This window comes from Brienomyrus brachyistius, chromosome 9, assembly GCF_023856365.1.
Source record: "Brienomyrus brachyistius isolate T26 chromosome 9, BBRACH_0.4, whole genome shotgun sequence".
NCBI classification, from domain to species: domain Eukaryota; kingdom Metazoa; phylum Chordata; class Actinopteri; order Osteoglossiformes; family Mormyridae; genus Brienomyrus; species Brienomyrus brachyistius.
In genome coordinates this window covers 28,255,070-28,282,050 of record NC_064541.1, presented here as the reverse complement: position 1 = coordinate 28,282,050, position 26,981 = coordinate 28,255,070, and the positions used below count along the sequence as shown (strand labels likewise).

The 26,981-nt window shown below is 44.8% G+C and overlaps 2 protein-coding genes across 3 annotated transcripts; both read right to left on the bottom strand.

Moving 5' to 3' along the window:
* Nucleotides 1-357: 357 nt before the first annotated feature.
* Nucleotides 358-13,868, bottom strand: rspo3 (R-spondin 3). The gene is made up of 6 exons (XM_049026157.1): nucleotides 13,057-13,868; nucleotides 7,280-7,465; nucleotides 6,746-6,892; nucleotides 6,214-6,360; nucleotides 5,937-6,122; nucleotides 358-1,250 (listed from the first exon to the last, which is right to left on the bottom strand). Exons 1-6 carry the CDS (start codon nucleotides 13,148-13,150, stop codon nucleotides 1,057-1,059), a joined length of 954 nt encoding a protein of 317 aa, XP_048882114.1. The 5' UTR covers nucleotides 13,151-13,868; the 3' UTR covers nucleotides 358-1,056.
* An 11,164-nt stretch (nucleotides 13,869-25,032) lies between these two features.
* LOC125749171 (putative nuclease HARBI1) lies at nucleotides 25,033-26,692 on the bottom strand. 2 transcript variants are annotated; one of them, XM_049026154.1, is made up of 4 exons: nucleotides 26,032-26,692; nucleotides 25,746-25,858; nucleotides 25,538-25,649; nucleotides 25,033-25,437 (listed from the first exon to the last, which is right to left on the bottom strand). In XM_049026154.1, exons 1-4 carry the CDS (start codon nucleotides 26,498-26,500, stop codon nucleotides 25,064-25,066), a joined length of 1,068 nt encoding a protein of 355 aa, XP_048882111.1. In that variant the 5' UTR covers nucleotides 26,501-26,692; the 3' UTR covers nucleotides 25,033-25,063. The 2 variants fall into 2 exon arrangements, with proteins under 2 accessions (XP_048882111.1, XP_048882112.1); XM_049026155.1 differs by having other exon boundaries at nucleotides 25,746-26,166.
* Between the last annotated feature and the right edge of the window lie 289 nt (nucleotides 26,693-26,981).

Sequence of the window (26,981 nt, the reverse complement as noted above, 5' to 3'; positions counted from 1 at the left end):
AACCATAATCTTCATCAATGTGAAATTGTCATACTAATATATATTTTCCACTTTATTCATCAGATGATATGTGTTATCAGTTCTCTAAATGGATCGATGGTCCTGTTGATTACAGGGTAGGTCTTATCAATGCCCAGTTCAGTGCCATTTCTCTTATATCAGAGAGAGAAATACAGAGAGATCATTTCATGCAAAGCATGTTGTGTGGATGAAACATGGGAAACAGAATGAATTACTATCTTCCTTTGGGTTATTATCCCCATTGATGATACCTGAATCAAACTGGCACTGTTAATCTAGTACTTCTGTACTACACATTCGTTACAGAACAAATATACAAATCCAGAACATCAGACGTACAAATCCAATATCCTTTATTTGACGTACAGAAGCTTGGAATGACGTAATGTTGCTCCACTTAAAGCACATAACCTACTGATACAAACAAGGCGAACCACTTCTCCAACCTGAAAAGGATGAACGAAGATAGATTGAAAGAGACGTATGAAGAAGCACTGTCTGTTCTCATGCTGCTCGTGAATGAAACCCCACAAAACTCCTCAGTGCCTCATACAGACGCACGATAATCCACATGCAGCCTTAACATTGGACATGTGTTGACGCAGAGGCACATGCTGTTTTTCAGTTACTGAACTGTTTTTTTCTATATGTCTAAACGACAAAGCTAAATAATGTCATGAAATCTACATTCAAACCTCGATGCAATGTTGCACCTGGATTAAACAGGTACATCCTGATCCAGAAATAAAAGTACAACAGTCCCCATTCTTCTGCACCACATGTTCCTGACCAATTACATTGGCAGGTATGTCTCTCTTGATTCTGATTCGCTGTCCATTCTGGAGAGGGGGGAAGGAAGGGGCCAGTGTGGATGGGTTGAGGGTGGGATGGGGAGAGTTCTCAGCGTCTACTGTGCCTTGGATGGCGAGTGCCCCTCTCCTGTGCATATACAGTATATGCTGAAACCTTACAGGTAGCAACAGCACCATCTCGCCCGACAAGGGAGTGAAGGGAGGAGGGGGGTTTGAGCAGCCACTAGTGCACAGCACCCTCTGTTGGTAGGACCGCCTCCCTGCTCTGCCCCCTCCGCCGCCGGTGCTCTGTCTTGTTACGGGTTTCCAGCTCCTCATGGTCCTCCACCTCCCCAGCTTCTGTGTGTTCCTGTTGGCTGTCCTGACCCTCCTTCTCCTTCCTGTTTTTCCGGTGTCTCCGCTCACCCTTCCTTCGTCCTGCAGAGGAGACAGGCGCACGTGCTGCTTTAGCCAAGTCTGCCAGAGGATGAACCACTACATGCTGAACTGAGTGAGACCTTTAAGGACCAGTAAGCATTTGTGGGACAGTTTTCCTTCCCAGTGTGCTGACGGAGTACAGTAAAACCTCGGACTGCGAGCATAATTCGTTCTGGAAACACGCTCGTTCTCAAAGCACTCGTATATCAAAGCGAATTTTCCCATTAGAAATAATGGAAACTCAGATGATTCGTTCCACAACCCAAAGGTATTCATATAAAAATGATTAATACAAAATATAAAGTAAAAAAAGATAAAACAAATTAAACTGCACTTTACCTTTGAAAAGAATCATGGATGGTGTGAGGGAGATGAGAAAGAGGAGAAGAGGAGGGTTATTTTGTAGGACTACTTTCACTATAACTAATGGAATCACCGCTATCGGTTGGCTCACTGGAATCTTTTTCTTTTTGCACTTTACCAAGGAACCTATCCAATGACAGCCGCTTCTCTTTCCTTTTCAATTTTGCGGAAATGTGACATTGCATCGTCGTTAAACAGATTCATCGGTCGCACTGCTATGCCCTTATTCGGGTGGTGCTTTTCTACTATATTTTGACTATATGAGTCAGGCATGCCGACTGCGACCGAGCATGGGAGATGATTACCGACAATCCCACAGCGAGAGAGAGAGAAGAACCATCGGCTGAGTTGTAATCACGTGACGCTTGCCAGACAAAGCTCATAATTTTCATATTGCAGAACCTCGCTCGTTTATCAAGTCAAAATTTATTTTACATTTTTGCTAGTCTGGCAAAACACTCGCAAACCAAGTTACTCGCAATCCGAGGTTTGACTGTATTTTTAAGGCTGGTGGGGCACAAACTCTGACATATTACGTGCGGATCGAGATGAATTCAGGCCAGGCAGGTCTGGTTCTCTTACAAAATGCATTAGCTCAATTTTTCCACAAAAATCCTTAAAGATATGAGAAAAAAGAAATGTGTCTAAGAAGACTTTCCCTTTGCATTAATTATTCATAGTGCCACACAGCACAATATGTAAATAAAGAAACAAACAAATAAGTATCCTGGGACAGGTTCTGGGGTGCTGTGCTATTCTGCAGGTTGTGTGTGTGATCAGATGGCTGTCAGCTCCAGCCCCAGCCTTGGCAGAATAGTCACATGTCCACAGGCTGTTGAGTAAGGCCCTAAGCCCCCCATGCTGTCTGACCCTGCACTGCCCACCCAATGCTTGCACTCACTCGTGTCTGATGGAGAGCAAAAGCATTTCCCCACAGGGGATTAATAAAGTGTCACTATTCTATAAGTGCTGCAGACAGATGGATGGAATAAAAAGTTCTTCCACCAGGTGTCACCCTTGAGCTGTTTTTCTTATCCATACGCAGAAGTGCTTAATTCCTCTGCTGTGCTAATCTGAACCAGACATACAAGGGCTATACAATCTGTAATATATAGCATAATAGCACACAACATTAAACATAACATGCCAATCTATGTGCTCTTATACTATATCATTTATTACCTTTAGTTTATTATCAAATATGGAATTAAGCTCATGTACTACAAATTGAGAAAAAGCTTAGAAAGATGCGGGAAAAACAGAAAAATACTCACGTGTGAGGTGAGTGTGTTCAGCAGCCAACACAGATATTTTTTAACCCCCTCTGCCTTTTTTTAAACACCCCCCCACCCCCGCAGGGACCTCCGGCCCAAATCAGTTCCATCACCAGGACGGCTCCCAGGTCAGGCCCGAGACGGGCCTCCGTGGCCCAGGCTGACACACGCATTCTTTGCTTCAGCCCCTGCGATACTGAGACCTGTCAGCCAATGTCTTTAGCCTGACCCCCCTCCCGGCCCCAGAAATAACTAGAAGAAACGCCGATGCTGAGAAGACGCAACTGGCTCCTGCCACAGTCCTGGGTGGGAAACCGGGGGCTATTTTCTTAATTTGCACACCCCCCCATTCTATACTCATGGGGAATTGAGGGATTGAGCCTGAGCATTTATCATTACATGAAAGAGGAGCCAATAGGGAGAATTATGTAGACTGGGTCAAGTGTTAAACAGGACATGAAGGGTGTGCAGAGAGCTGGCACCCAGGGTCCGTTCTGAGTCCTTGGTCACTTCCTGGGCCTTAAAACCAACAATTCCACATAGTGTTAAAACCCAGGATATGGTGAACTGGTAAGTAAGGGACCACCTCATGCTGGGATGACTATAAGGAGCTACAGGTGGCATAAGCACGTATGAGCATATGACATAAGGTTCTACTGGAATATGGTGAAGGCTACAGGGAAATGGATCCGATGTAAACATGCCCATCCCATATGTTTACTCTTCCTCCCACAAAGCAGGCCCTAACGTACCCCCGTCTCCGTAATTGCTGTTTGAACTGTGGATAAGAACTGCTTTTCTCTTGAATTCAACACCCTACCCCACAACACTCCTTTCCCCCCCAAAGTGATAAACAGCTGTCATCGTTCACCTGGTATTGATTGCCACTAATTACAAGGGGAGTGAACGAGGGCAGGGAGCAGCTGAAGGTCCTCTGGGCAGAATTTGGCGTAGGAATCACCTCCACAGCACCTTCTCGTGGAACAACGGTAGGGGAGGTGTTTGTGGGTGGGGGCACTATGCACTGGACACGGGGAGACTCCTTGCTGGCAGATATGCTGAACGTACAGGGCGCTGTTGTGGGGTCTGACTGAATTAGGGGTGCTGACTGGGGCTGCTGCAGGACTGCTGAGGGGCTCTGAAGGGCCGAGATGCCTGCTCCCAATCGGGGAAGGCGTGAGGGAAGATAGCAGAGCAGCGGGGAAAGCAAATTAGGGGAGTCAGTGTAAACACAGCGAAGGGAGCCAGAGGACGGGCGTAAATATTTACGCGGCGGAGATTGGGTGCGCTCACACAGGAAGTGTGCATCGTGTCACGGGGGAACGTGTGTGTGCTCTGTGCTGCCCCCCCCCCCCCCAAGCGATGGTCCATGGGGGGGGGGGGGGTGCTTGAAGACAGAAGGATGGCAGGGATAGCGGGTTGGCTTCATTAAATGTGAATTTTGGGAGGCAATAAATGGAGACTGATGTGTGTGGTATAGGGGGTTGGGGGGTCACCAAAATCATTCTGGGGGGAGGCCTCAGCGTGAGCAGAGCCTAAACACAAGCCGAGTTGCCCCCGTTAAGACAGATAATTAGTGCTAAACAGAGGCTACGGAAGCCAGGGGTCGATAACCACGCTGCCCTCTGCAGCATGTAGCCTTAGCTGTGATCTGAGCTGGGGGGCCCGGAAAGCTGGGGTTGGGGGGGTCTCCCAATGATAAAAGAAACTTAAAGCCCAGATTACAGGCATCATCCCATGGGTGTCTTTACAGACCGTTGGGGGGTGGGGTTGGGGAGAGGGCAGGCCAACTGCTGAATTTTGGGACTGATTTTGCCTCCATGTCCCCAAGCTCCGGAGTCAGCAGCACGGCCAATTCTAACAGACACTGTCATCAAAATGCATGCTTTACTACACACATGCTATCTAAACACCTAGCCTAGATAGTTTTTATTTTTTACCACAGACAAGTCTTGTCAAGAACGGTCACTGCGCACCCCCCAACAAAGGCCAATATGAAGTCCAGCCCCCCCAGCAGCTGTTTTCCCGTCCCCTGCGTGTCTCACTGGATCCTTACACTTTTGTCGTGTGTAAGGCCTACAACCTACGGCTACAGCTGGACCAAAACCCAGAGCCCCTACCCCCATCAGCACTTCACACTCTCCCCTCAGTGTGTTATCTGTCCCGACTAAACTCTAACTCTTGCCCAATGCAGGTCCACTGTTGTTATCCGATGAATCACATCAATGGATGAGAATAAACAGTGGGAGGGAGGGGGGAATATGCTTTTCTGCCATAAAATTTTCTAAATGTTTATTTTTTCCATTAGGGTTAAAACAATGTGTATTCCACTAATTATCTCTTAATCCTCTAAAGCGTGTAGTGCTTTCAGACATGAAGGTCGTTCAGGAGTTGGAGTAGTTTTGGAAACATAAGAGAAATAAAATTAGCTAGCTTCTTTTGGCGACATTGCAACTCAGAAAAGACAAACACCTCCGGGAAAGAACACTGGCAGCCAGAGACTCACTGACAGAAAAGAACGAATCCCCTTTAAGTCTGTTCATTTTCTGGGGTGCAAATGGCCGTTAAACCTATACTGAACCCAGTGGCTCCGCTGTGGACCATAGATACGCACACAGCCCTAAGACCGGAACAGCATGTTATGGTGCAAAGAACGGAAGTTGGAACCGGCATCCCAGCAGAACCAGCACAAGGGGAGGCTATGAACTGAGCATAAATTAAAAAAAGCAGAGGAATGATACAGGCATCAGGTTACTGGGGCTGGGGGGTGGGAAATGCCCCCCCGCGTGCGCTGCGGGGAAACACAGGCACATACAGCCCTCCCCCCTGCCTGAAGATGCATCAATAGAATCAATACCCTCACTAGCTGCCATACCGCAAAAGCAATAACAAATCTTTCTTAAACCGCAGCCTGCCTTCCAGATTTTGTTTATTTCTCCTGTGTTTACAGTCTGAAGGCACCCAGAGAATGCGGCTACTTCTACCTGGAAGTAGCAGAACATATTTCCCAGCAGTTATGTTTTCATTGATTCGTTTCTGTGGTACACACCTGGACATTTCTTCCTCTTGACGACACACTTCCTGGTCTCAGTTGTCGGGGGACAGGCGTCCGCATGCGGGGAGGCCGGCCGTAGGATGTCCCGCCTCCGGGTCTCCTCTCCACGCTTGAAGCCACATGTCTTGCCCCTCCGAGAGCAGGGGCTCCAGTCACTCCACTCGCCCACCTCACAAGGAACTGCAGGAGCAGGGGTACAGGAGAGGATGAAGAACAGGGGGGAGGAGGGCAATTTACTGGAGAGCCAAGGCTCCCTGGAGGGGCCGATCACCTTGAGGGGTGCACTCCCTGAGCTGCTCATTGGGCTCGAAATTGCCGGGGCATGTTTGGGTGCACTGCCCCTGGAGAAGGTAGAGACCCGGCTTGCACCTGGTGCAGCTGTCCTCATTCAGACAGTCTTCACAGCCCTCTGTGCAATCTGCGGGGCCGGGGGGGGGGGGGCGGGGGGGGGTTTGGAGAGTCAAGCATCACAGGTCAGTCAGCAGCTGAAATCAAATCAATGCACCGACACGACTCCATATGGCGGGACTCTTACATATTATATATGGCATATATGCGAAACTCCTGGCATGAAATCATCTATAGGGCAGTTCAGGCACAGAATGAGGTGTGAGAATAGAACAGTGGGCTGGCAGATTACTGGTTTAACGAAAACATGCTATTTCAATCCCTGTTGTTTTTGTTCCAAAGCCCAGCCGCAGATGCAGCATGAAAGGCCCTTCAAAAGTGCATCTAGCCGAGCGAAGCAGACCTGGGCCGCAGACCGAGTGTGGAGACGCGTCCACATGTGGATGGACACTCACCGTGGACACACTCCCTCTGCATGCTGCTGGGGACGAGTCCCTCGGGACAGGTCACGTGACACTTGCCATGATACAGGTAGTATCCTTCTTTGCAGCGCATGCAGAAGTTCTTGTTGAAGCAGGAGTCACAGTTTGACAATCCGCACTCTGCAAAGAGCGGAAGGGGAGTCACATGGTGGTGGGGGGGGGGCACACTCAGGGCACACAGAGGTCACGCATGAGTCTGAATGCCAAATATAGGCATATCAAATGACAGGTAGCGGGGAAGGATGGTGAATAGGAAACTGTGGAAACTGTACGCTTATGTGTGCGGCTGGTAGGCAGGATGGGAGGTAGGAATTTTGGAGGGAAAACTCATTAGTAGCTGTTGATAGTGTGAATTGGTGTTTTGTGATTTGGTTCAATGGTGGTTGATGACAGTGAGGTTTATCGCATTAAATGCATATGCATTAAAGGCAGCTGCATCGCTGCGTGTGATGGTGGATCCGAGGTGGTTCTTCCAGCAGTCATAAGTGTAACTTAGCCATAACTTACTGGTGCACTTGTTCATGTCGGGTGAGCGGGAGCGTGTGCCGTAGTAGCCGCTGGGACAGGAGGAGACGCACACGCCCACCTGCCGCATGCCGCTGCGCTCCAGGAAGAAGAAGAAGCGAGGCTTGCAGGACAGGCAGCCGTTGGAGGCTGAGCAGGTTAGACAGCCTCCATGACAGTCCCAGCTCTCTGCAAAGCGAGGAGCGCGACTCAGTGCATGCACAATAACTTATTATATAACATTGGCGTGAGTAACACCATGTTTTCCATGCATTGCTTCAATTTTTAAGGGTTTATTTGGCATTTCGCTGGTTTTTCTCTGCTCCACGCAGACCCCACTGTCCCTTTCACCAAGCAGAAGAAGAATCCAGGGAGCAAGAGATAACATTCTCAAACCGTCGCAGGGATGCTAACACACACCAGAAGTTCGGCATTTCCACAGGCCTTGTGTCCAACGCTACGACCGCAGAAAACAGCGAGTGTAGTCAAGGCAGGGCAGTAACTATGAAGTAACTAATTGAAGACGACGTGAAGATTTTTTCAATAAAATCAGAGGACATTACAGTGGCAGAGCTCTCCAAGAGCGTTTGGCACGCTACGCGTTCTCACCAGACGGTTATTTGCGCTTTGCAGAGGCCAATCAGATGCAGTCATCAGTGTGTGGGACCCCCTCAAAGTGGCAGCCATGGAGGCCATGACTCAGTACACGCAACATTCCAAAGACATCAGCCACACCTTCCCCTTCCCTCCACTTACACAGCGATGGCTTCAGTGATTCACTGGCCTGCTGGCCCCCTCATCCCGCTTGCTTAATTGCTGCAGTAACAATGACCCCTTCATTCAGCTTGGGAACTCACAGAGCAGCTGAGACAGACCAAAAACTGCATCAATAGTCCAACTCGCAGGTGTGCATATGAATTATCAGCTCCGTCAGCACACATGTACAGACTGCAAGGCGGTAATAGTTCAGACTTCTGACCTGAATGTCTGGAGCTCAGGAAAATTCACTTTCTTACTTCAAACAGGCCTGCCTCACTTTTATAAATAGCTTTAACTGTAAAATTTATTAGGTAGGGGTGATCACACAGTTATTATTTCACATTTTATGTCGGCGTGAGAGGGTGTTAAACAGCCGATTGTCACATTGAGAAGCCAGAGAAGATCACTAGGTGGTCAGGAACAATTCCAGTGGCATTTCATCTGTCTCTTTAACAAATAAAAACTTGTACGTAAGCTTTCTTCCATCCACCCCCAACAAACGGCTGAAAATTGTCATTTTTTATGACTATTTTGTGCTCACAATGTTTTTTATCATTACGCTACGTTTGGACCAAGCTGAGACTACGCAATCATCTCATATCTGCTTTCTGGTCAGCAAAATTGCTAACTTCTTGATGTAATATACCACAGGCCTGTAAACCAGGGCAGAGACATAGAGGCCTCTCTGTTCCTATCATGCCTTATACTAGATAAAGGCTAATTTCCACAGGAGCTCATAGCTGTCTGTGTTGCACTGTGTTTCCTGAGCGTAACACGCAACACTGTTGTGAGGCCATAGTGCATCGTTTTTTGAAAATGATTCAATGACTTCTGGTTCCTTCAAAATAAAGAAATTCAATTAAAAAGGAACAAATAGTTGGGTGAGTTCCGACGTGCCGATCGCCCCCATCTGTGATTTAGAGCCTTGCTAACTGGAAGCAGGTGGGTTTAAGACGGCAGAGTTACAGGCGAAATCGGACCTCCATTTGGGAGCAGACCACTGCACAGCCTGGCTGTCTTGGGGCAGGGGGGGGTTGGGTAACTACCCAGCAACTCTGCAGGGGGTAACAATATTACTGTCTGAGATAATCCATATCAGTTTGGAAGCTACTTTTATTTTGCAAGAAAAAATGTTACAAGTTTAAGTCTTAAGGGCAGTATGTTCATATTTCTGTGTGTAGATCAGCGACATGCATTTAAATATTCAATTCTTATTCAATCAAATATTGATTTTACTTGGTGTTCCAATCTTCTCTACTTGATTAACCATTTCGCTATTCCTTTCCCTCTAGTTACACCCTTGTAGATTTCTGTCAATGCTGCCGCCTGTTGGATTTTCTAGTTATGAATCGGTGTGGCCGGTGGTATGGTAACATGGTATATTGTGGAATTTTCGCAATGCCGACAAGAATAGGCATTCAGCAAAATTTTTATGGGGGCCCCCTTGCTCAGAGAACTTCTCGACATCACCAAAATTTCAAAATACAGGAATAGTGCTGCTTTTGAAGATACCACCAAAATGCCCACTACTGTGGAATAATGTCTGGACGGAATGAAACTTTGATATCGGCCAAGCCTAGCAACAGTGCGGCTTTACAGTGGTGCTAGCATGACTGGAAAGAAGGATTCATGTCATGCAGGGTGAGTGGCATCAGCTTCAAACAGGGCAGTTTGTGACTCCAGGGACGGATTACGGACCGGGCCAGCGGGGCCGCTGCCCAGGGGCCCTTGGGGTGCAGGGGGCCCGTGGGGCCCCTAGCCCAAAACAATTTGCAACGCTTATCAACAATGTATTTTCGTTTGTCTATTTTAGAGGGCCTACATTCTTTGATCCTCTGCCTACAAGGGCCCCTGACCCTATAGGGAGGGCGTTTGGCTGCCAAGGGCCCTTGAATTGTCGTGGTTGTGGTGGTGGTGCTGCTGGTGGTGGTGGGTGGGGGGCCCTCACGAACGTTTTGCCCAGGGGCCCACACAACCCATAATCCGTACCTGTGTGACTCTCTTTGCGTCCCCCGGCCACATCTCAGCCCTCTCCTTACTCTCCTCCGCCTCAGCATTTTCTTCACGTTTTGCTATTCAGTTGCAATTATTTTATAAAGAACTAGAATAACAGGTGTTTGTCTGCCATTGTGCATTTTATTACATGAAAGGAATTCTATTATTCCTATACTTACATAGTATTATTACCCATTTAAGCATTTTTTCATTAGTTCTCAGTTAGCAATGTAACCTACACAGGCTGTTTCACATTTAGGGTAACTGCAGTTAATTTACTCACACGTGTTTCTCCTCTAACCAGTTCACAATTGGCATAATGCAGTGGGATTCTCCATTTATTTACTGACAAGAACAATGCGGCAACAGAGTAAAATTCATCATGTTTTTTTTTTTTTTGCTTTTCACCAGACATCCCCCATAATGCTCTGGGCTTCCCTGCATTGTATCCACAACATAATCCCTGTAGTGGGTGCATATCCCAAACTTTCCAATAGGATATGTGGTTTAAACTTTAAACAGGGAATGTGTTCTCCGCGTTCAAATGACCACAGCTTAGAAGGCTTTGTAAAGTTCATGTTACTTTAGGGAGGAAAAGATAGACATTTGTGGATATTAACTATTTTAGTCGAGACAAAAGCTAACTCGGCAAATAAATGTCTTGGGGTACTTGGCACGGCAGGCAGATTAACTTCTACTAATGTGGAATTCCAGTGTTTGAGATCCATGTCCTCTTGCCCATTCTGAGAGATGATCTCACCCTCAAACTATACTACAGAGAAATAACATACATAAACAGACAGCCCCCCCACCACTGCCTGTATTTTAACAATACCAGGGTGAAGACACTGATTAAAATAACACAATAACAACAATTGGCCAGCAATATCTCAAAAGCAGCAGCACGTTAATCACAGAGATATGCGGCAGTACGCAGGGCGAGCTTTCGTAAGACACCCCTCCCCCATCCTTATGATACAGCAACACGCCAGTGACAGTGAAGGTATTCCTAACTACATGTACCACTGTATGTCTTCAGTACAATTAGAGCAAAACACATTTTCACTGAAACTGCATTAATCATATAATTTCTTTTCGGACGCAGTATAATATGCACAGTTACTGAGGGGTGAAAATTGGTTTAGTGGGGAAAAGGGTAAATTGGGACCCATATGTTTCATACTCTATATGCCTATCTTTACGCTTTTGTTATCTATTAACTTAAGCTCAGTTTTTGGACTTTCGATAATACTTTCAGGATCATATTTTTAAAGTGGGAACGTAAAATTTAAAAAGTTGTCCCAGTTTACCAAGATCCACCCTGAAAGCCAAAATTCTCAGCGACAGTTAAGCGACACGCTACTTACTGTACGACTCATTTCCTAACTGCTTCAGTGCGAATGGACACGTACAGTTGCTGGAGCATGTTATAGGTCAGCACTGACTCTTCCCCCCCATGAAAAAATCAGCATGAACAGTTCATTTTAGACGAAGAGTTAAACGTATATTTCACGTTCATACATTATACGGAAATCTGTTTTAGTTCAGTGTCTGTGATTGAACACAACATGATCTTAGAGCGCCATGTTCTCTAGTCCAGCGATTGGCTCCATCCAATCTGGCCAACACCACATAATCACAGTGGTGGTTTTTTGTATATAAACAAACAAAAAAGGATTTAACATTCAGCTTTATTCTAGACTGACGTGGATATTATTTTCTAAATATGCTAAGAAAACCAATGAAATGCAGGCGGAGCGAACGCAACTAAAACATGCTGTGAAGTTCCCGCAAAGTTTTTCAGATCGCCTGGAAGCTTATTAAACACTTATTTTAAACACCAAAAGAGCCTCAGGCGGAAATGCGAGAGGTGTATTCTCGCAGCAAAGGTCCTACCAGAGCTTTGTTAATTGATGCATAATTAACAACGACTGCGTTTAAGACAGCAAGCAACCGACGCGCATCTCTTTTCATCCTGTTGGTTACTTTTTTTGCAGTTAAAATATACTGAAACACAAAAAATGTTTATCCTTTGCTTTATCGGCACTATTTGAGTAACTTCCACAAAGCAAAACTAATTGTTTTAGCAGAATATAGCAGAATGTTTTAGTTAAAGACTCAGCCCATTAATAATAATAATAAAGGTTTAAATAAAACATTTAAACATTTTAGTTTAAATAAAAAATTAAATTGACAGTATGGATATTTTTTTAAAAACCTTCATCTGTTTTACTAAATACAATGAATCGCAACGTTATCTCCGCTCTTACGCGCAGTTGCGGGACATTTGCGATAGTAGAGGGCGCAGTAACAGCGAGCGCGGGGATATCCAGGCGTAAGGACTCGCGTAATAATGCACTGCGATTTACGGTCAGGTGCAATGCGAAGCAACACATCCATCTGTGGGTGAAGGATAGGAAGCGACGCGAGCACGCTTTCGAATGGGGTGACTGCACGGACTAGCAGAAATTATAACGTACTTATAACCCCTGATACACGAATATCTGGGTTCTGTCCGGTGAATTTTATTCATTAGTTGGATAGATAGATGAATGATACGTAAGGTTTATTTTATTGTCCAATGAAGTTATATGCGTGTAATCGTTGCAGAACATAATGTGACGCTTGGTGGATTTTTAAGTAGAGAATTCGAACATAGAGAGAAAACAGCAATATATTCCTGGAGACGATCCACTATTTGGAATGTTAAAAATTCCCGGATAACACCAGAGTCTTTTACAGTTTCATCAAAACAAAACTGAAACTTAAACATGTTTATTCATCCAAAGGCGCTCTTTTCCTGTTATAATTTAACGTATGGTTCATAATTAGAAAGTTGCCAATTAAGGCAATGAAGATTCACAAAATATTTCAGTGTCACTATCCTTCCCAAGCATACAGGGTTTCGGGGTTATTTTACTGGCTAACCTGAAATTACAACGACAAGGTAATTTTAAAAAGCAAAGAACAGACGTGGCACTGCGAACGGAACAGGTGGCATCTCTCATGACGAGTTCTCTACTTACGTTTGTGTTGCCGGTGTCTGGGGGGGTTTTGTTGGCAGTCAGTGTATTCCATACAGTGCAAGATCAAAACAATGGAGATCAGTTTTAATTGCATAGTAACCCGGGGATGATGCGTTTCTAACCAATATCAAGGTCCTCGAGCGAGATGTGCCTCGGGTTTGGCGTCTACTATCGCTGCTTAAGTAATTAAACAATGTTATTCCTATGAGGAGCGGAAGACCCAGGGTTGTACAGACATGAGAGAAATGTGATTAAAAATGGCCCAATTGTACCAGGGCCGTTTAGAGAGTACCATCCTGGAAAAAATCCACGTGCGTGCTGCTAGTGGAGAGCAAATCTGATGACAATCCTTGGGGGGGAAATTATTCCACCAAAAATATTAAATTGATGTTTATCATCCACGGCAGAGGAACGAGAAGTGGTTGGCAAAAGAGATTCGGTGCTGAAGTATAGAAATATATATATAAAAATTTCAAATTAGGAATAGCATTATGGAATTTGGTATGATCCGTCCCTTATATTTCCCGACTGACACGTTGGAGATGCGCACGCTGCCCAGGTATGCCGACCGCTCAGTGTTGGAGGATTCCGCAGCATCCCACTGAGTTTCTGTGCTTGAAGATAATATTGCTTTGCCGAAAGATGTTGATATGGATTTTATTACACACGCCAGACGTAGTGACTTCTCCGATGCACAATCAAAACCTAAATGGTTTACTTTCCCCGCGCCCGTCTCCTTTCTGCGCCCTGTAACGCACTCTCTCTCCCTTTCTCTGACTCTCTCTCATACTCTCTCCCTTCGATCTCCAAAGTTTATTTAGAGGGCGACCCACGTCAGAGACCGTGATCGCTTAAAAAAAACCTCATATTCACCAATCTTCCGGGCAGCAGTACGATGTAAAAGCAAAGTCATTAAATTCATTCAAAAACCGCGTCCCGTTACATTTCCGTTATATTTCCTATAATTCCGTCATTCGTGGGTACAAACACATGTTTTCTCACCGTATTTGACTTACACACGTTATTTCCCGTCAATTTAAACCTATTTTACTAAGAGAACGTCTTAGTTACTACAGAATTACTGCATATAAGTGATTTGTAAGGGGCAGTAAATACAATCAAGAAGGACAAAAAAAGAGTACAATCACAATGCAGAAGGAACCCGGGAGAAGCAAGGCAAACTAGCCTATGTTTATTGTATGTGCTTTTGATGTGTGATTGCTTGTTCCCGCATGAGAAATCCGATAGTTACAGTCTCCCATTATCTGTACGTATAAAAACGGAGCCAAACTAATTCCCGGTATGTGACGAAGCTCGTCAGATAATATGTGTTTCCAAACTTCGCGGACTTTAAATAACAGAGACAGCGAAAGGAAAAATAAAAACAGATAAAATAAAAGAACGGTAAATCCGACATCAGGCACTTGGCACACGGCTATTGAAAACTGCGGTTATTCTACTCATTTGCTGGCTTCACTCTGGCGGGCAATTACAGCTTTCGAGTTTGTTTACAAATTGCTGCAATTTAGAGATAAAATAGGAGCAGACTGTCAGCCAGCTCGAGCCAACAATGGATTTAACAAAGTAGAGGGATTCCCTCACGAGGCAATGCATGTTGCTTTCATCATTCCCATGTTATATGAGGCAACACTGAGTAAATGGTCTTGTTTACAGCAATGACGATGTACTATTCTGGCAGCATTTAATATTCGCTCACTGCACTTAAATCGGCAAAAGAACGAGGGAAAAATAGAGTTGTATAAAATTATGAGAATTCACATATGGTTCACATAGCAAAGCTTGCACATTAAAATTATGAACAGGATATACAGGCCTGGTACACATCAAACTTTACAAAAACTACTAATGTAACCTTATTATTCCATAAAATAAGGAAGTTTCTTTAAAAACATTTTTTTTTTACATTAAATTTATTTTGAAGGTTATCAGTCCTGTGACAAATCACCTAAAATAGGAAAATCATTTGTAATACTGGTGAAAATGATTAGAGATGCAATGATTCAATTCATTAATGATGGATATTGTATAAACCATCACCAAAGAACAAGGACCAACTGAATACTGTGGATGCTGTAGATATTATGCAATAGGCTGACACTTCAGCTTCACAGGCAACAACCGTGATTGTGTAACTAAATGTATTACTGAAATGAACATCTGCTTGATACATTGTAACTATACGGTAAGATCTACTTTATTGACCAAAGGGGTCTGTAAGTGGCCTGGGGGCACATTTCAGTTTAATTCCTAGGATAAAGATTGAAAATAAACCTATCCTCATCACCTCATTGAAAATCAGGCTTAAATTTGCTCAAATTGTTTTCTTAGTGACATGGGGGTATTGTGATACTCTAATTCTGGTCCAGATCTGTCTGGGGTCTTTGGTTATTTAGCACTGGCCCTGCACTGTAACAGGTCGTCCTGCCACCTTGTTCACCTTCAGCCTGTGCACATTTGGATTTGGCACATTGTCCTCAGTAATCACAAGTCCGACCACCCAGATACACAGTCTGTGGCCTGAAAAGAGACAGCGAAAGTGCAGAGAGCAGCTAACCAGGAAAACGAGAATCAGGGGAACTATCAATGGCAAAGGGAAGTGTGGTGTTAACCTGCAGATGCTGGTCCAGGATGCATCTGGTTGGGGTGCCGGTATCGAAACACTTCTTAGACATGGACTCTAGAGGGAGTCAGTGCGACGAGAGCTGTCACTATTTACCATGTGATCATGAAACCGCATACTGTGACCCTGTGCAGAAAATCTTCAGTGATGTGGACTCATCTGACATCCTGAGGTAACTGCGAGCAGGCAACTGCCCGAACATTTGTGGGGTGACCGTGGGGGTGCTGCTGACACAGGGCATGCCCAGTGTGCCCTCATGCTTCAGCTCTAGAGTCTGGTTTGGCTTGCAGTGTGAACGGAGACCTGCTTTTTGTAACCAGAAATTTCAATGTTTACATGAGTGCAATGGGAGCAGACCATCCCTAGCAAGGGCTAAACCCATTAGTGACCAAAATGAGCGAGTATCATGTCCAATTGGCATAGAGTAAACTGTTTCAAGAGCAATGCAATAATGCCAGCTGTGCTTAAACTGTTTATTTCCATGATTTCAATTTTTATATTTTAACTCGACTTTACTTTTACTTAACAGTTTATTACTTTTGATCACTTTTAATCAAGCCCTTGATATTTCAGTGTATTTTTTAACTAAAATTGTATATATCATTAAGGACGAGAGCTTGACTAGTGGTTCATATGAGTCTGTCCCTAGATGGGGGAAGGTGGCCTGAGCATAGAGCTCTCATTGTACCCCACGCCCCCCCACCTCATGTCCTGCTCTGTGTCCCACAGAGGACGGCGCAAGGGAGTGCCACTCGGTCACTCTCTGCTACCACTGCTGAGATGACCTGTCATCACAGTGAAATGAAACTGGGCAGGTGTGCGAATCAAACACAGAGCGGGAACCCAACACCACTTAGGGAGGTGAATCGAATATCGAGCAGGCCAACGAATCAAGCCACCAAGTCAGGCTGGGTTCCTACATGGAAAAATGACGGTACAGGAAAGCTTAGCATGGTTGGACAATTGAGCAAGCTGCCCTTTTCACAAACTAAGATAAAATTGCCACAGACTTGTGCCGAGAAACACATCAGAAACTGAAAGTAACACAATCATGTGAACAGATCAAGGTCGCAATAGGGATACGATTTGTCATGACAAAGGATGAAAGACTCGAGGGCAGGTACTGGGGACAAGAACAAAAGGGGCTTATTTATGTTACGGGACATAAGATTGTGACGGATGAAAGTGCAGTGAGGAAAGGCACAAGCAACAAAAGGGCACCATGTCAATGTCTGAACTGGGGAAAACAGGACTGGGAAGCATGTATATACGAGATGAACAAGAGGGAGCAGGGAGCAATTAACACGAGAGGCGAGACAAATGAGTAACAGGCGTGGCTTGGAGTGCCGTGCTAGGGAGGAACCTGGAGGGTCAGGTGGACATGGCGAGCAGGATGTGACACGATTGCTAGCTGCGTTTTGGGTTTTTGACATTAGTCATATTCAACAAGGACCAGGGGATGAGAGCACATTATGTGTCATGGTAACATTGAAATACATGTTTGTCACCTTTTACTATAACATCACAGCACGAACGATTAGCAAAGAAAGTTGACAGTTCTACTATAGGGGTGCAAATTGTTGACCCTACGATGCTTTGATTTGATCACAGATATTTAGGGAATGAATAGGTGCACCATAATCACAAAAAGGAACCTGATTTTCCACTGTCACCTAAGCAAATTAGTGGAGACTAACGTGGAAATTTACTGAGATATTTTTGCTTAATTATGCTGAGACTGAGCCACTTGCTGGAGGGGTGGGCTACCTGGAGAGATTGCAGACATGTAAGCATACAGACTACTATACATAATAGATTCAAATCTGAAACACCTGCCCATAATTTTATGCTACCTTATATCAGCCTAAATTGTTGAACTGCACGGATTTCTCTTATTGTTCATATAGTGATGCAAATAAAAATGGAATTATTAATGTTTTCACAAATGCAAAGTATGGTCATGCCTGATGTTATCACAAGCTAAAATAATGCCAGTGTGTTTGCATTCGGTGATTTTGATACATTTAGGATAGAGATGTATCATTGTCGCCTTACACCTCTGGGACCCGGGTTCGAGTCTCCGCCTGGGTCACATGTGTGCGGAGTTTGCATGTTCTCCCCATGTCGTCGTGGGGTTTCCTCCGGATACTCCGATTTCCCCCCACAGTCCAAAAACATGCAGAGGCTAATTGCACTTGCTAAATTGCCCATAGGTGTGCACGAGTGAGTGAATGGTGTGTGAGTGTGCCCTACGATGGGCTGGTCCCCCATCCTGGGTTGTTCCCTGCCTCGTGCCCATTGCTTCCGGGATAGGCTCCGGACCCCCCGTGACCCAGTATGATAAGCGGTTTGGAAAATGGATGGATGGTTGTATCATTGTCTTCCATGGCTAGTTTGAGGCGCATTAATGACAAAGAGTCATCTGTACTTATGTGAAATACTAATATTGACAGAGTTGGTTTCGTCAGTATTTCACTAACCACCATTGTGAATAGACTGTTTAATGTAACAGTAGTATTTCCTATTTATAAGAGCAACATAAGGCAGCAAAAATTGACAGAACACCAAGGCAGTTGCCTGATCATTTTCACATTGGCTTTTTGGCAGAAAAGCCACAGATTTAAATTTTTTTTATTATTAGTATTTTTATTTGTTAGGAAGCCTAACATAAATTTCATCTCCAATATATGTGTTTGGGGCGGGAGGATTAATTCAGTTAGAAATCCGGTCTTTCCAGGTAGCGATTTTTAGATCTTCATGAGAGTTGAAATTGATTTTTTAAGATTTGTCTGTAGGTAGGTTGTAATTATGCTGGTCACATTCGTTGCTGCTAATATGGCACATGGCCAGATTTTGTTAAGGGACTGACATGCGATTCTGGCCTAGTGCTAACCTAAATAACCAGGTGCAGGCGGGGACCTTACCAACATCTCAAATTAAATCTAAAGTTTGGGCAGACTTTGGATTCTGTAAATTAAATGGACATCTTGACATGAGTATGGCTATCTGTAAGATCTAATAACATCACAACACCAACATTTGTGTGGATCTTGAACGATGGTTCCTTTCACATCTTGGTTTTGGGGTCACAGTTCAGCGCAATTTCTGTACAGCAGTGAAAACAAAATTTGTTTTGAAAATGCTTATTATTAAAACTGCAAATACAATAAAAAACAGTTGTAAATCAAACAGAAAGCAGTGTGTCTGTCATCCTGTCCGAATAACAAAACCTAAGAAACAATCAAATGCAGACTAAAAATAAATATGTAAATAAAAGTAAAAGTATTAAATATTAATAAAAGTAAATAAAAATTCAAAAATAAGACTACTGTCCTGCACGCTCGGCATGAAGCCGGGGAAATCGGATGAATGAGGGATTTTAATTAGAAAACAACAAGGAACAGGACACACCATAAAAAGCATGGACGTCAATGACCAGACTGGGGAAACATACTTAAAAGCAGATTTAAATACACAGGACTAATGACAGAACCTCAAAACAGCTGATCCTATGGGGATTCCACACAAGGTATCGAGGGGGTGTGACACACGGGAGGATCCGACAAGTGGGGGCATGACAGGCGTGCACTCCGGGCGTGCCTAAGGAAGGTGAAGAGACAAAACCGGGGACACAACAGAACCTGGCGAAGGCGCAGTCACAGCCGGCAAAGGCGCAGGTGACTGACAAGTCAGAGCAGGGGGACCCACAGGTGACCGACGAAGTTTTGGAGGTGGGACTGCAGCCGACGAATGAGGTACCGCAGGCGGCACCACAGGCAATCGCCGGGCTGGAGCCAGGGGGACCGAAGGCGAGCCAGGGGGCAGGGTGGGTGGGACCTGACCCCTGCGCAGGTGTCCGCTCCCTCTTTGGGACACTGAGAGATGAGGTCCTGGCTGGGATTTACCGCGCTGGGGTGGTGGCTGGGGTGACCCACCAGAGGAGTTCAGAGGGGCAATCAGGGAAATCCCTGAGGGGTCCCACTCGAGCTCCTCCTCCAACTCCACTAAGGAGGGAGGACCGGTAGTCTGATAGTCCAGGACCTCCTCAGGGACAGGGACTGGGGCCTTGGGAGCTGGGGGCATGGGAGCAGGGTCCGTGGGATCAGGGACCTCCTCGGGGATGGGAGCCAGGGGCACGGGAGCAGGAACCAGGGGGACTGGAGCCAGAGGGTCAAGAACCAGCGGAGCAGGAACTGCTGGCTCAGGAACCACGGGGGGGCGGAGCAGGAACCGCCGGCTCAGGAACCACGGGGGGCAGAACAGGAAACTCTGCCACAGGAACTACGAGTTGGGGTTTGTGCCTCGGTAGCGGATGCCGCCCATTTAGGGAACTTGGGGACCCACGGTTTGGCATCCCTAAGATCCTTAGCACCTTTCAGGGCCAAGCGCGTACCCCAAAAGGTATGGGCTTCGGGCGCACGCTCTGGGCCAAAACAGCAGCGGCGGCTACGGGCAGATGAGCATCGGGCGGCTGCTGTGAAGCGCCGGCGATGCAGGCTTCGGGTGTCCGCTCGGGCGAAGTGGCGGCAGTGACGTCAGGCACAAAGAAAAGAGAGTATAGCTTACCTTACTCCACACGCAAGTTATTTTACGTTTTTAAGAGTCCGGAGGGGTTTCCTCCCAACTAGCTGCAGGGGAGACAGCGGAGACCAAGACGGCTCCCAGGAAGACTGGCGCGTTTTCCTGCCTTCGGCTTTTCGGATGTCCGCATTACTACTTTATGTGTCTACGTGCAGCACCTGAGCACGAGAACATGCAACCCTGGAGTATCTTTGCCCCCCCCAAAATTGATTATAGCCAATTTTGACATTGCAGATCAATGCAGTTGAATCACAACCTTATTAATCAATTCATTACGATGCATTGATGCATCTTCACACCTCTATTCTCCAAGCTTGTCTTAGTGCTTTACTCTAATGGGATATCACCTACACTGCAATTTGTACCTTTGAGGGTACAATTATTTGTCACTGGGGTTGTACCCTCAAGGGTCTGCCAGGAGCAGTTTTGTACCATTAGTACCTTATTGCAGTTTGTACCTTGGGTATGAAAACTGTACCAAGGCTGTACCCTAATTTCTGACCGTGCGTGTGTGGGCATGCTTGCTTCTCATGAAGTGACCTAGTATTCTCATCAGTGACTGTGAAGGGGGTTTTGGCACGAGCACAGAATTAACAGTGCATTCCTACAGACCAGACTTTCATAAACAGAGCACATGAGGAAAAGATGAAGTTTCGCTCTGTAAGGATATGAGACTATATTTCCTCTAATTTCTTGCTGCCTGTCAGCTCTCTTGCTTTGTGATTTTCAATAAAACTCACATCAGGAGCGGAAAGACAGAAAAGACCTTGCTGATCTCTGACTCTCCAGCTGATCGTTGGACAGAGAGGGTAGGCTTAGGGGGTGGGGGCAGAGGGGGGCAAGGAAGGGAAACGTTTTTGGCACAGAGGGGTCAGACTGGCAGCCTAGGAGATTTAATCACAGGAGCCCCACACCTCATTCTCCTGCTGTTGCCGAGCAACCAGCAGATCGACCGCATGGGGTCAGAGACCCGACATGGGTCCGTAAAGACCAGCCACCATTAATCTGTGCTGGCTCTGAGCCAAATGGACCCAGAGATACTTTGATTAAGGATTCTCCCATCACTTGACAGGTGGCCTGTCTGTCTCAGGTTGCCTTTTGTCCCACGTGGCACAGGCTGCTCTGTGTATTGGCTTGACTGCCTCTCCATGAAAAGTGAGGGGGCATTATGGGTATCAAGTTGCCGTTGCCCATGACTTCTCCTCACTTGTTTATTTACACTTCTGCGCCCATTACCGAGAGCTTGCTCGGCGCCTTCTGTGCTCACGTGCTCTTAACCCGATGCCCTACGACTGAGGACTTCCATCTGGAAATTTTTTACTAACCCTAAGCTTTAAAAGCCATCCACTGTAAATACGCAGCTTTGAGTCTTATTTTAATACACATTAAACAGGTTTGTGATGCAGATAATTGGTGCTTTTTGGCCATTTGAGGCTGCCGTAGTGCATGTGTCACCTTTTAGAGGTTAGACAACATTTCACTTTTGACCCGCATTTACGGTCAGATAAATGTGTAAATTAGCATTAAATAATCAAAATGTAATTGAAAATGATGTCACACATGGCATCTGGCAGCAAGCTGTTAGTAAACCAGCCTTTGAAGGCTGCAGGTTTCAGATCCATGGAAAGACCCTGAAGTTCTGAGCTATATGTCTTCATTTGGGCAAGAAATTCTGATAAGCGACAGTAATACATCTTACACTCAGTGCTCACTTTATTAGAAACACCAGCCTGCTAATGCGAACTGCCCCCACCCCCAAAACAGCCTGTCATGTGACTGCAACTGAATAAATACAGCGTGAAGGCAGGGTCAAGAACAGGCACAGGTGGTGGTGGGGGGACTGGGGGTTCCTGAGGTTGAAATATACCAACAAAATGTATTGTGCATGATCTGAGTGAATTTAAATTGGTTTTGTTTGTTGATGGTAATTTCGCATTCAGTTAAATTCAATTCATTTTTATATATCGCCTTTCACAACACAGTCACCCCAACGCGCTTTACATGGGTGTGTTGTGATATATTACAATATCATTAAGACAGAATAATACAAAAACCGGGAAAACCGGAAGATCTTCAGTGGGACAGAACCTGAACTCCAGCTTAATTAGTGCCCATCATCCGGACATGTGGGAAGGGAGCCAGACAATATGTGTGGCAAGAACATGCATAGACACATTAATGGAGAAGTTTAGTAGATAAAGATGACACGTATAGCTGTGTCTAAGGGTAACAGAGAAAGAACAAAAAGTTTGTGTTAATCAAAAAGATTTTCAGTGGCAAAAAATATCTCGTTAATGAGAAAGGTCATCAAAAGAAAACCCGCTTGGTGCAACAGTAGTGGGCAGCAAAAATCTCATCACCCCCTGAAGTGGTTCTAGGGACAATTACCAGTTCATCACCAAAATGCTGATGCACTCCTCATGAGTGTTACAACGTTTCTGTTCTAAACCTTGGGAATACTTTACATTGTGAGGACCACAGGCGGCATGATAGCAGACTGGCCTGTGGCCCCAACCCTAACCCTAACCCTAACCCTAACCCCAACCCTAACCCCAACCCTAACCCTAACTCTAAACCTAACCCTAACCCTAACCCCAACCCTAACCCCAAGCCTAACCCCAACCCTAACCCTAAACCTAACCCTAACCCTAACCCCAACCCTAACCCCAACCCTAACCCTAACCCTAAACCTAACCCTAACCCCAACTCCCATTTATCTCTTATGGATCTCTTATGAACATTGTGTTTCTTCCCCAATTTTAAAGGCATGCTTTTCAAGCACATCATTTTCTTTAAATTCAATCACTGAATGAATGTGTGATCAGTATACTGACTTCTGAAATAGGGTGATAATTTCTATTGATTACTAATTCTTTCTGGGATAGGATCAATAGTCCAGGGGGCTGTTTCACGAAGCAGGTTTTGCAAACTCTGGGTTAAAACTTGAACTCTGAGTTGATTAACTCTGAGATGTCAACCTCTGAGTTTTTGGTTTCAGAACAGGTGATAACTATTAGTTTATAAAACTCTGAGTTCAATTAACCCTGATTGTCACGCGTGCACGAGCACATAAAAAGGCTCTATCAATGGCATCCAGAGAAAATGATTCACCATGACAACACAGGGAAACAAATCTCGCGCTTCCAATTTCACCCCAGTGGAGCTTGAATTATTAATGATGGCGTATGCTGAATACGAGCATGCCATATCAAAAAAAGGAAACACGATTGTTGCTGCGAAAGAACGGGAACAAGCGTGGCAGAAAATAGCTGACCGAGTGAATGCGTAAGTATTGATAAGAACGATGTTGATTGATGTATATTTAAGAAATATTACTAGTTTTTCTATATTCTCTCTAATTTAATTTCGTTATCACAGGTGTAACCCAACCGGCATAAAGCGCACTTGGCAGCAAATAAAGATGAAGTATAAAAATATAGTACAAACAGGTAGGCACTGGACGATTGGGAGGTTTTGCTCGTCTATAAGACACAAAAGCTACAGTCTCATCTGGCAGCATGTAATATTGTTTAAATCTTTTTACAAAGTTCTAAATGTGGGCTTGGGTGCATATGGTCACATTTTACCTACATATTAGCCAATAGGAAAAAGGCAGAGGCCCGAAAAACTGGTGGGGGTCCACCACCAACACCTCTCACAGAGGCTGAAGAGATGGCTCTCAGCCAAAACACTGGCCGGCCCATGGCTGATGGCATCCTTGGAGGAAGTTCCTCCGATACAGCCATGCCCCAGGACAGAAGTTCATACAGAAGAAGTAAGTAATTCATATGAATGATGTATGTGCATTTGTCCAGTGTTGGCTCAGTGATGGCAATCCATGAAACTCATCATCAAACCCATCATAATCGAACCGATTGTAATGTATTTAACAGTTATAGATGAGTATAATTTGATAGATGCCATTACTTCCTGTACATACTGTTGAAAGACTGTGATATTTGAAAGACTGGCCACTGTTGTACAAGTTATATTCAAAATGTGCAGGTCTCTGTTGATGAATTGCCTGTAATCCACATTGTCTTGCAGTTACTGATGGAGTAATCTCTGTTGTGGAACTGCCAGACACCCATGAAATGGTACATACTCTTCTCGGGACTTTTCATACTATGTCTTTCATTATTGGTGTATGCAAGTAAGAGATACCTTGTCAGCTGGCACAGGGAGGGAAGATGTAGAGCAGCCTATGGTATGCACTGTCTAACAAATACGTCATGTAAGTGATGCACCATTTTAAAACATTCATCCTTTCTTCACAGAGCAATGCAGAGAATCTCCAGGGTGAACCGACTGCATCCACAGCCACAGCTCAGCCTACCTCTGTAAGATGCTGCAGTATTTGCCTGCCAGTTATTGCAATATTGGATTAAGAATCATTCTTCTCATGAAATGAAAATGTCGTTAGCTACAAGTGTCTATTTTCTAAGTTATATTCATAGTTGTACAATTTTCACAGTGCAATACTGCCAAGATGTAACATTGTTCTGTATTCTAATAGCTCCCTGTAAAGCAGTTGTACAAAATATACCTTGAGTAACAAATTGACAAATCGGATCTGGAAATGGAACACATTAAACAAAAAATGCAGAAAACCCTAATAGACATACAAATATTGGAACATCACTTAAAGGTGGGTAGTGGCACAAGTTGATGGATCGTTAACTGTCTTTCAAAACCAAATATTAAAATACTGTTTTGCATATTCAATTACAGGAAATAAAGAAGAGTGCATAAAATGATTGTCATATGTTTTTATTTGCAACTTATTCACTGGAAATGATTAGAACATATTGCGTTTCGAACAGCTTGTCCATCTGTTGCATCAACAGGAATGTCAGGGTTGTTATCAGGGTCAACCTCTGGGGCAGCAACCCAGGTTTCTCGTCTCATCATTGCAATATTGTGCAGGACTACGCATGCAACAATGATATCACAGGCCCTTTCTGGGGTGGCACGGAGGCCACGGAGGCACTGGAAACGGGCCTTCAGTATGCCCAGGGTCATCTCTATTCTGGCCCGGGTCCTGCTGTGAGCCAAGTTATATCTTTGCTGTGGGCCAGGCTCAGGATCAGGGTATGGGGTCAGCAGATAGGGCTGGCATGGGTACCCCCTGTCACCGAGTAGGTAACCACTGAACTCCCCTACAATAATGAGTAGACAGTTTACATGTTAAGGTGCAATATCAGGGAACAAGATATTGCTTAAGGATTATAATATACCGCAGCTACATTGTATACTCACCACGAGCAAGTCTAGCACTCAGTGTGCATGCACGGAACATTCTGGCATCATGCACAGACCCAGGCCACTTTGCCTCCACGTTGCTGATGACATAGGCTGCATCACATATAATCTTCACAATGCAGAACAGTGATTAGTTACTGTAGATGTACTGTAAAGTAGGCCAATAATTCAATGCAGTAAACTACTAAAAGCTAGACACACCTACCTGCACATTGATACTGTGGAATGACTTTCTGTTCACATAGTCTCCTTCATTTACTGAAGGAGCCTTAATGGGAATATGTGTGCCATCTATGCAGCCAATCACACCTGGAAATCCTAACAAAGAGGGCATAAGTCTACGTAATTTTAACAGGTACTGCAGTCAGTTTCTAGTTTTGTATGGTGTTACAATGCGAAGAGTAACTGTATTTTATCTAGTCAACCTACAATTGTGTATTGCTTCAAATCTTAAAGCATATTACTAAGTATATGAGGCTATTACTTCATACCTGCAATTCTGTGGAATTCTTCCTTGATTATTCTACTACATCTGTGACCAGGAAATGCCACAAACGTGTAGAGAAAATGTTTAAGCGCAAGAGTAACCTGTCTGATACACCGGCAGACGGTTGCCTTAGAAACATGTTGAGCGTCACCAATATTGTACAGAAAGCTGCCATTACCAAAGAAGCGAAGTGCTGTACAAAGAATTTGCTCGGAACTGAGAGGATGTCCACGGTGTGTTTGACGAGCAAAATGAGGGCTAAGAATATTGTTGAGATAAATGATTGTCTGTGATGAAAAATGGTAACGCTCTAACAGAAAATCATTTGTAAACGATAAAATATCTAAACGGGGTCTGATCACCCTCTCCTGACGTAGATTCCTGCGGATGATTTGTGCTTCGATGTCGACCGGTCTTTCAAGAAAAGGACACGCCATGTCTGAGAAAGTACTTGCTTCAATCTGACTGTTCATTTAAAGAGGAGGAACTCAGAGTTACAGGGATTAAACCTGCTAGCAAGCAGGTTAGCTTCACGGGGTATGTTACCGCGGTAAATGACTCAGAGTTGGGCTCAACTGGCTTTTTGAAACCGATAACTTTGAGTTTCCCTTACCTCACACACAACTAACTCCGAGTTTTCACTGAACCCGCTTCGTGAAACAGCCCCCAGGGACCATAACTGGAGACCGATTACTGAAAATGGAAGGATAAGCAGGTATGTAAATGCAAGCAATGTATGTGTCTACACTTACTCTATTTATTTATTGTTTATTATTAGTGGATCTATTTTTAGGTTTTTACAGTTTGAGGACAATATAAGTATGAATGTGTAAGACATGTTGTGTATGTATATTGAGGGTTGTGATTGTGTTGAATGTATTGTATGTCATGGAATGCAATGGCTTGGAGCCCAAGACGAATTTCCCCTTGGGGACAGTAAAGTATAGCTTACCT

Excerpts from the sequence above, each read along its gene's own strand:
- rspo3 (XM_049026157.1), bottom strand. The coding sequence starts at position 13,150 with ATGCAATTAAAACTGATCTCCATTGTTTTGATCTTGCACTGTATGGAA. Across the intron at positions 7,466-13,056 it reads CAGACACCGGCAACACAAAC|AGAGCTGGGACTGTCATGGA; the intron begins GTAAGTAGAGAA and ends CTCGCTTTGCAG. Across the intron at positions 1,251-5,936 it reads CAAGAGGAAGAAATGTCCAG|GACGAAGGAAGGGTGAGCGG; the intron begins GTGTGTACCACA and ends TCTCCTCTGCAG.
- LOC125749171 (XM_049026154.1), bottom strand. The coding sequence starts at position 26,500 with ATGAACAGTCAGATTGAAGCAAGTACTTTCTCAGACATGGCGTGTCCT. Across the intron at positions 25,859-26,031 it reads AGAATTCCACAGAATTGCAG|GATTTCCAGGTGTGATTGGC; the intron begins GTATGAAGTAAT and ends CCTCTTTGTTAG. Across the intron at positions 25,650-25,745 it reads TCCACAGTATCAATGTGCAG|ATTATATGTGATGCAGCCTA; the intron begins GTAGGTGTGTCT and ends TGCATTGTGAAG.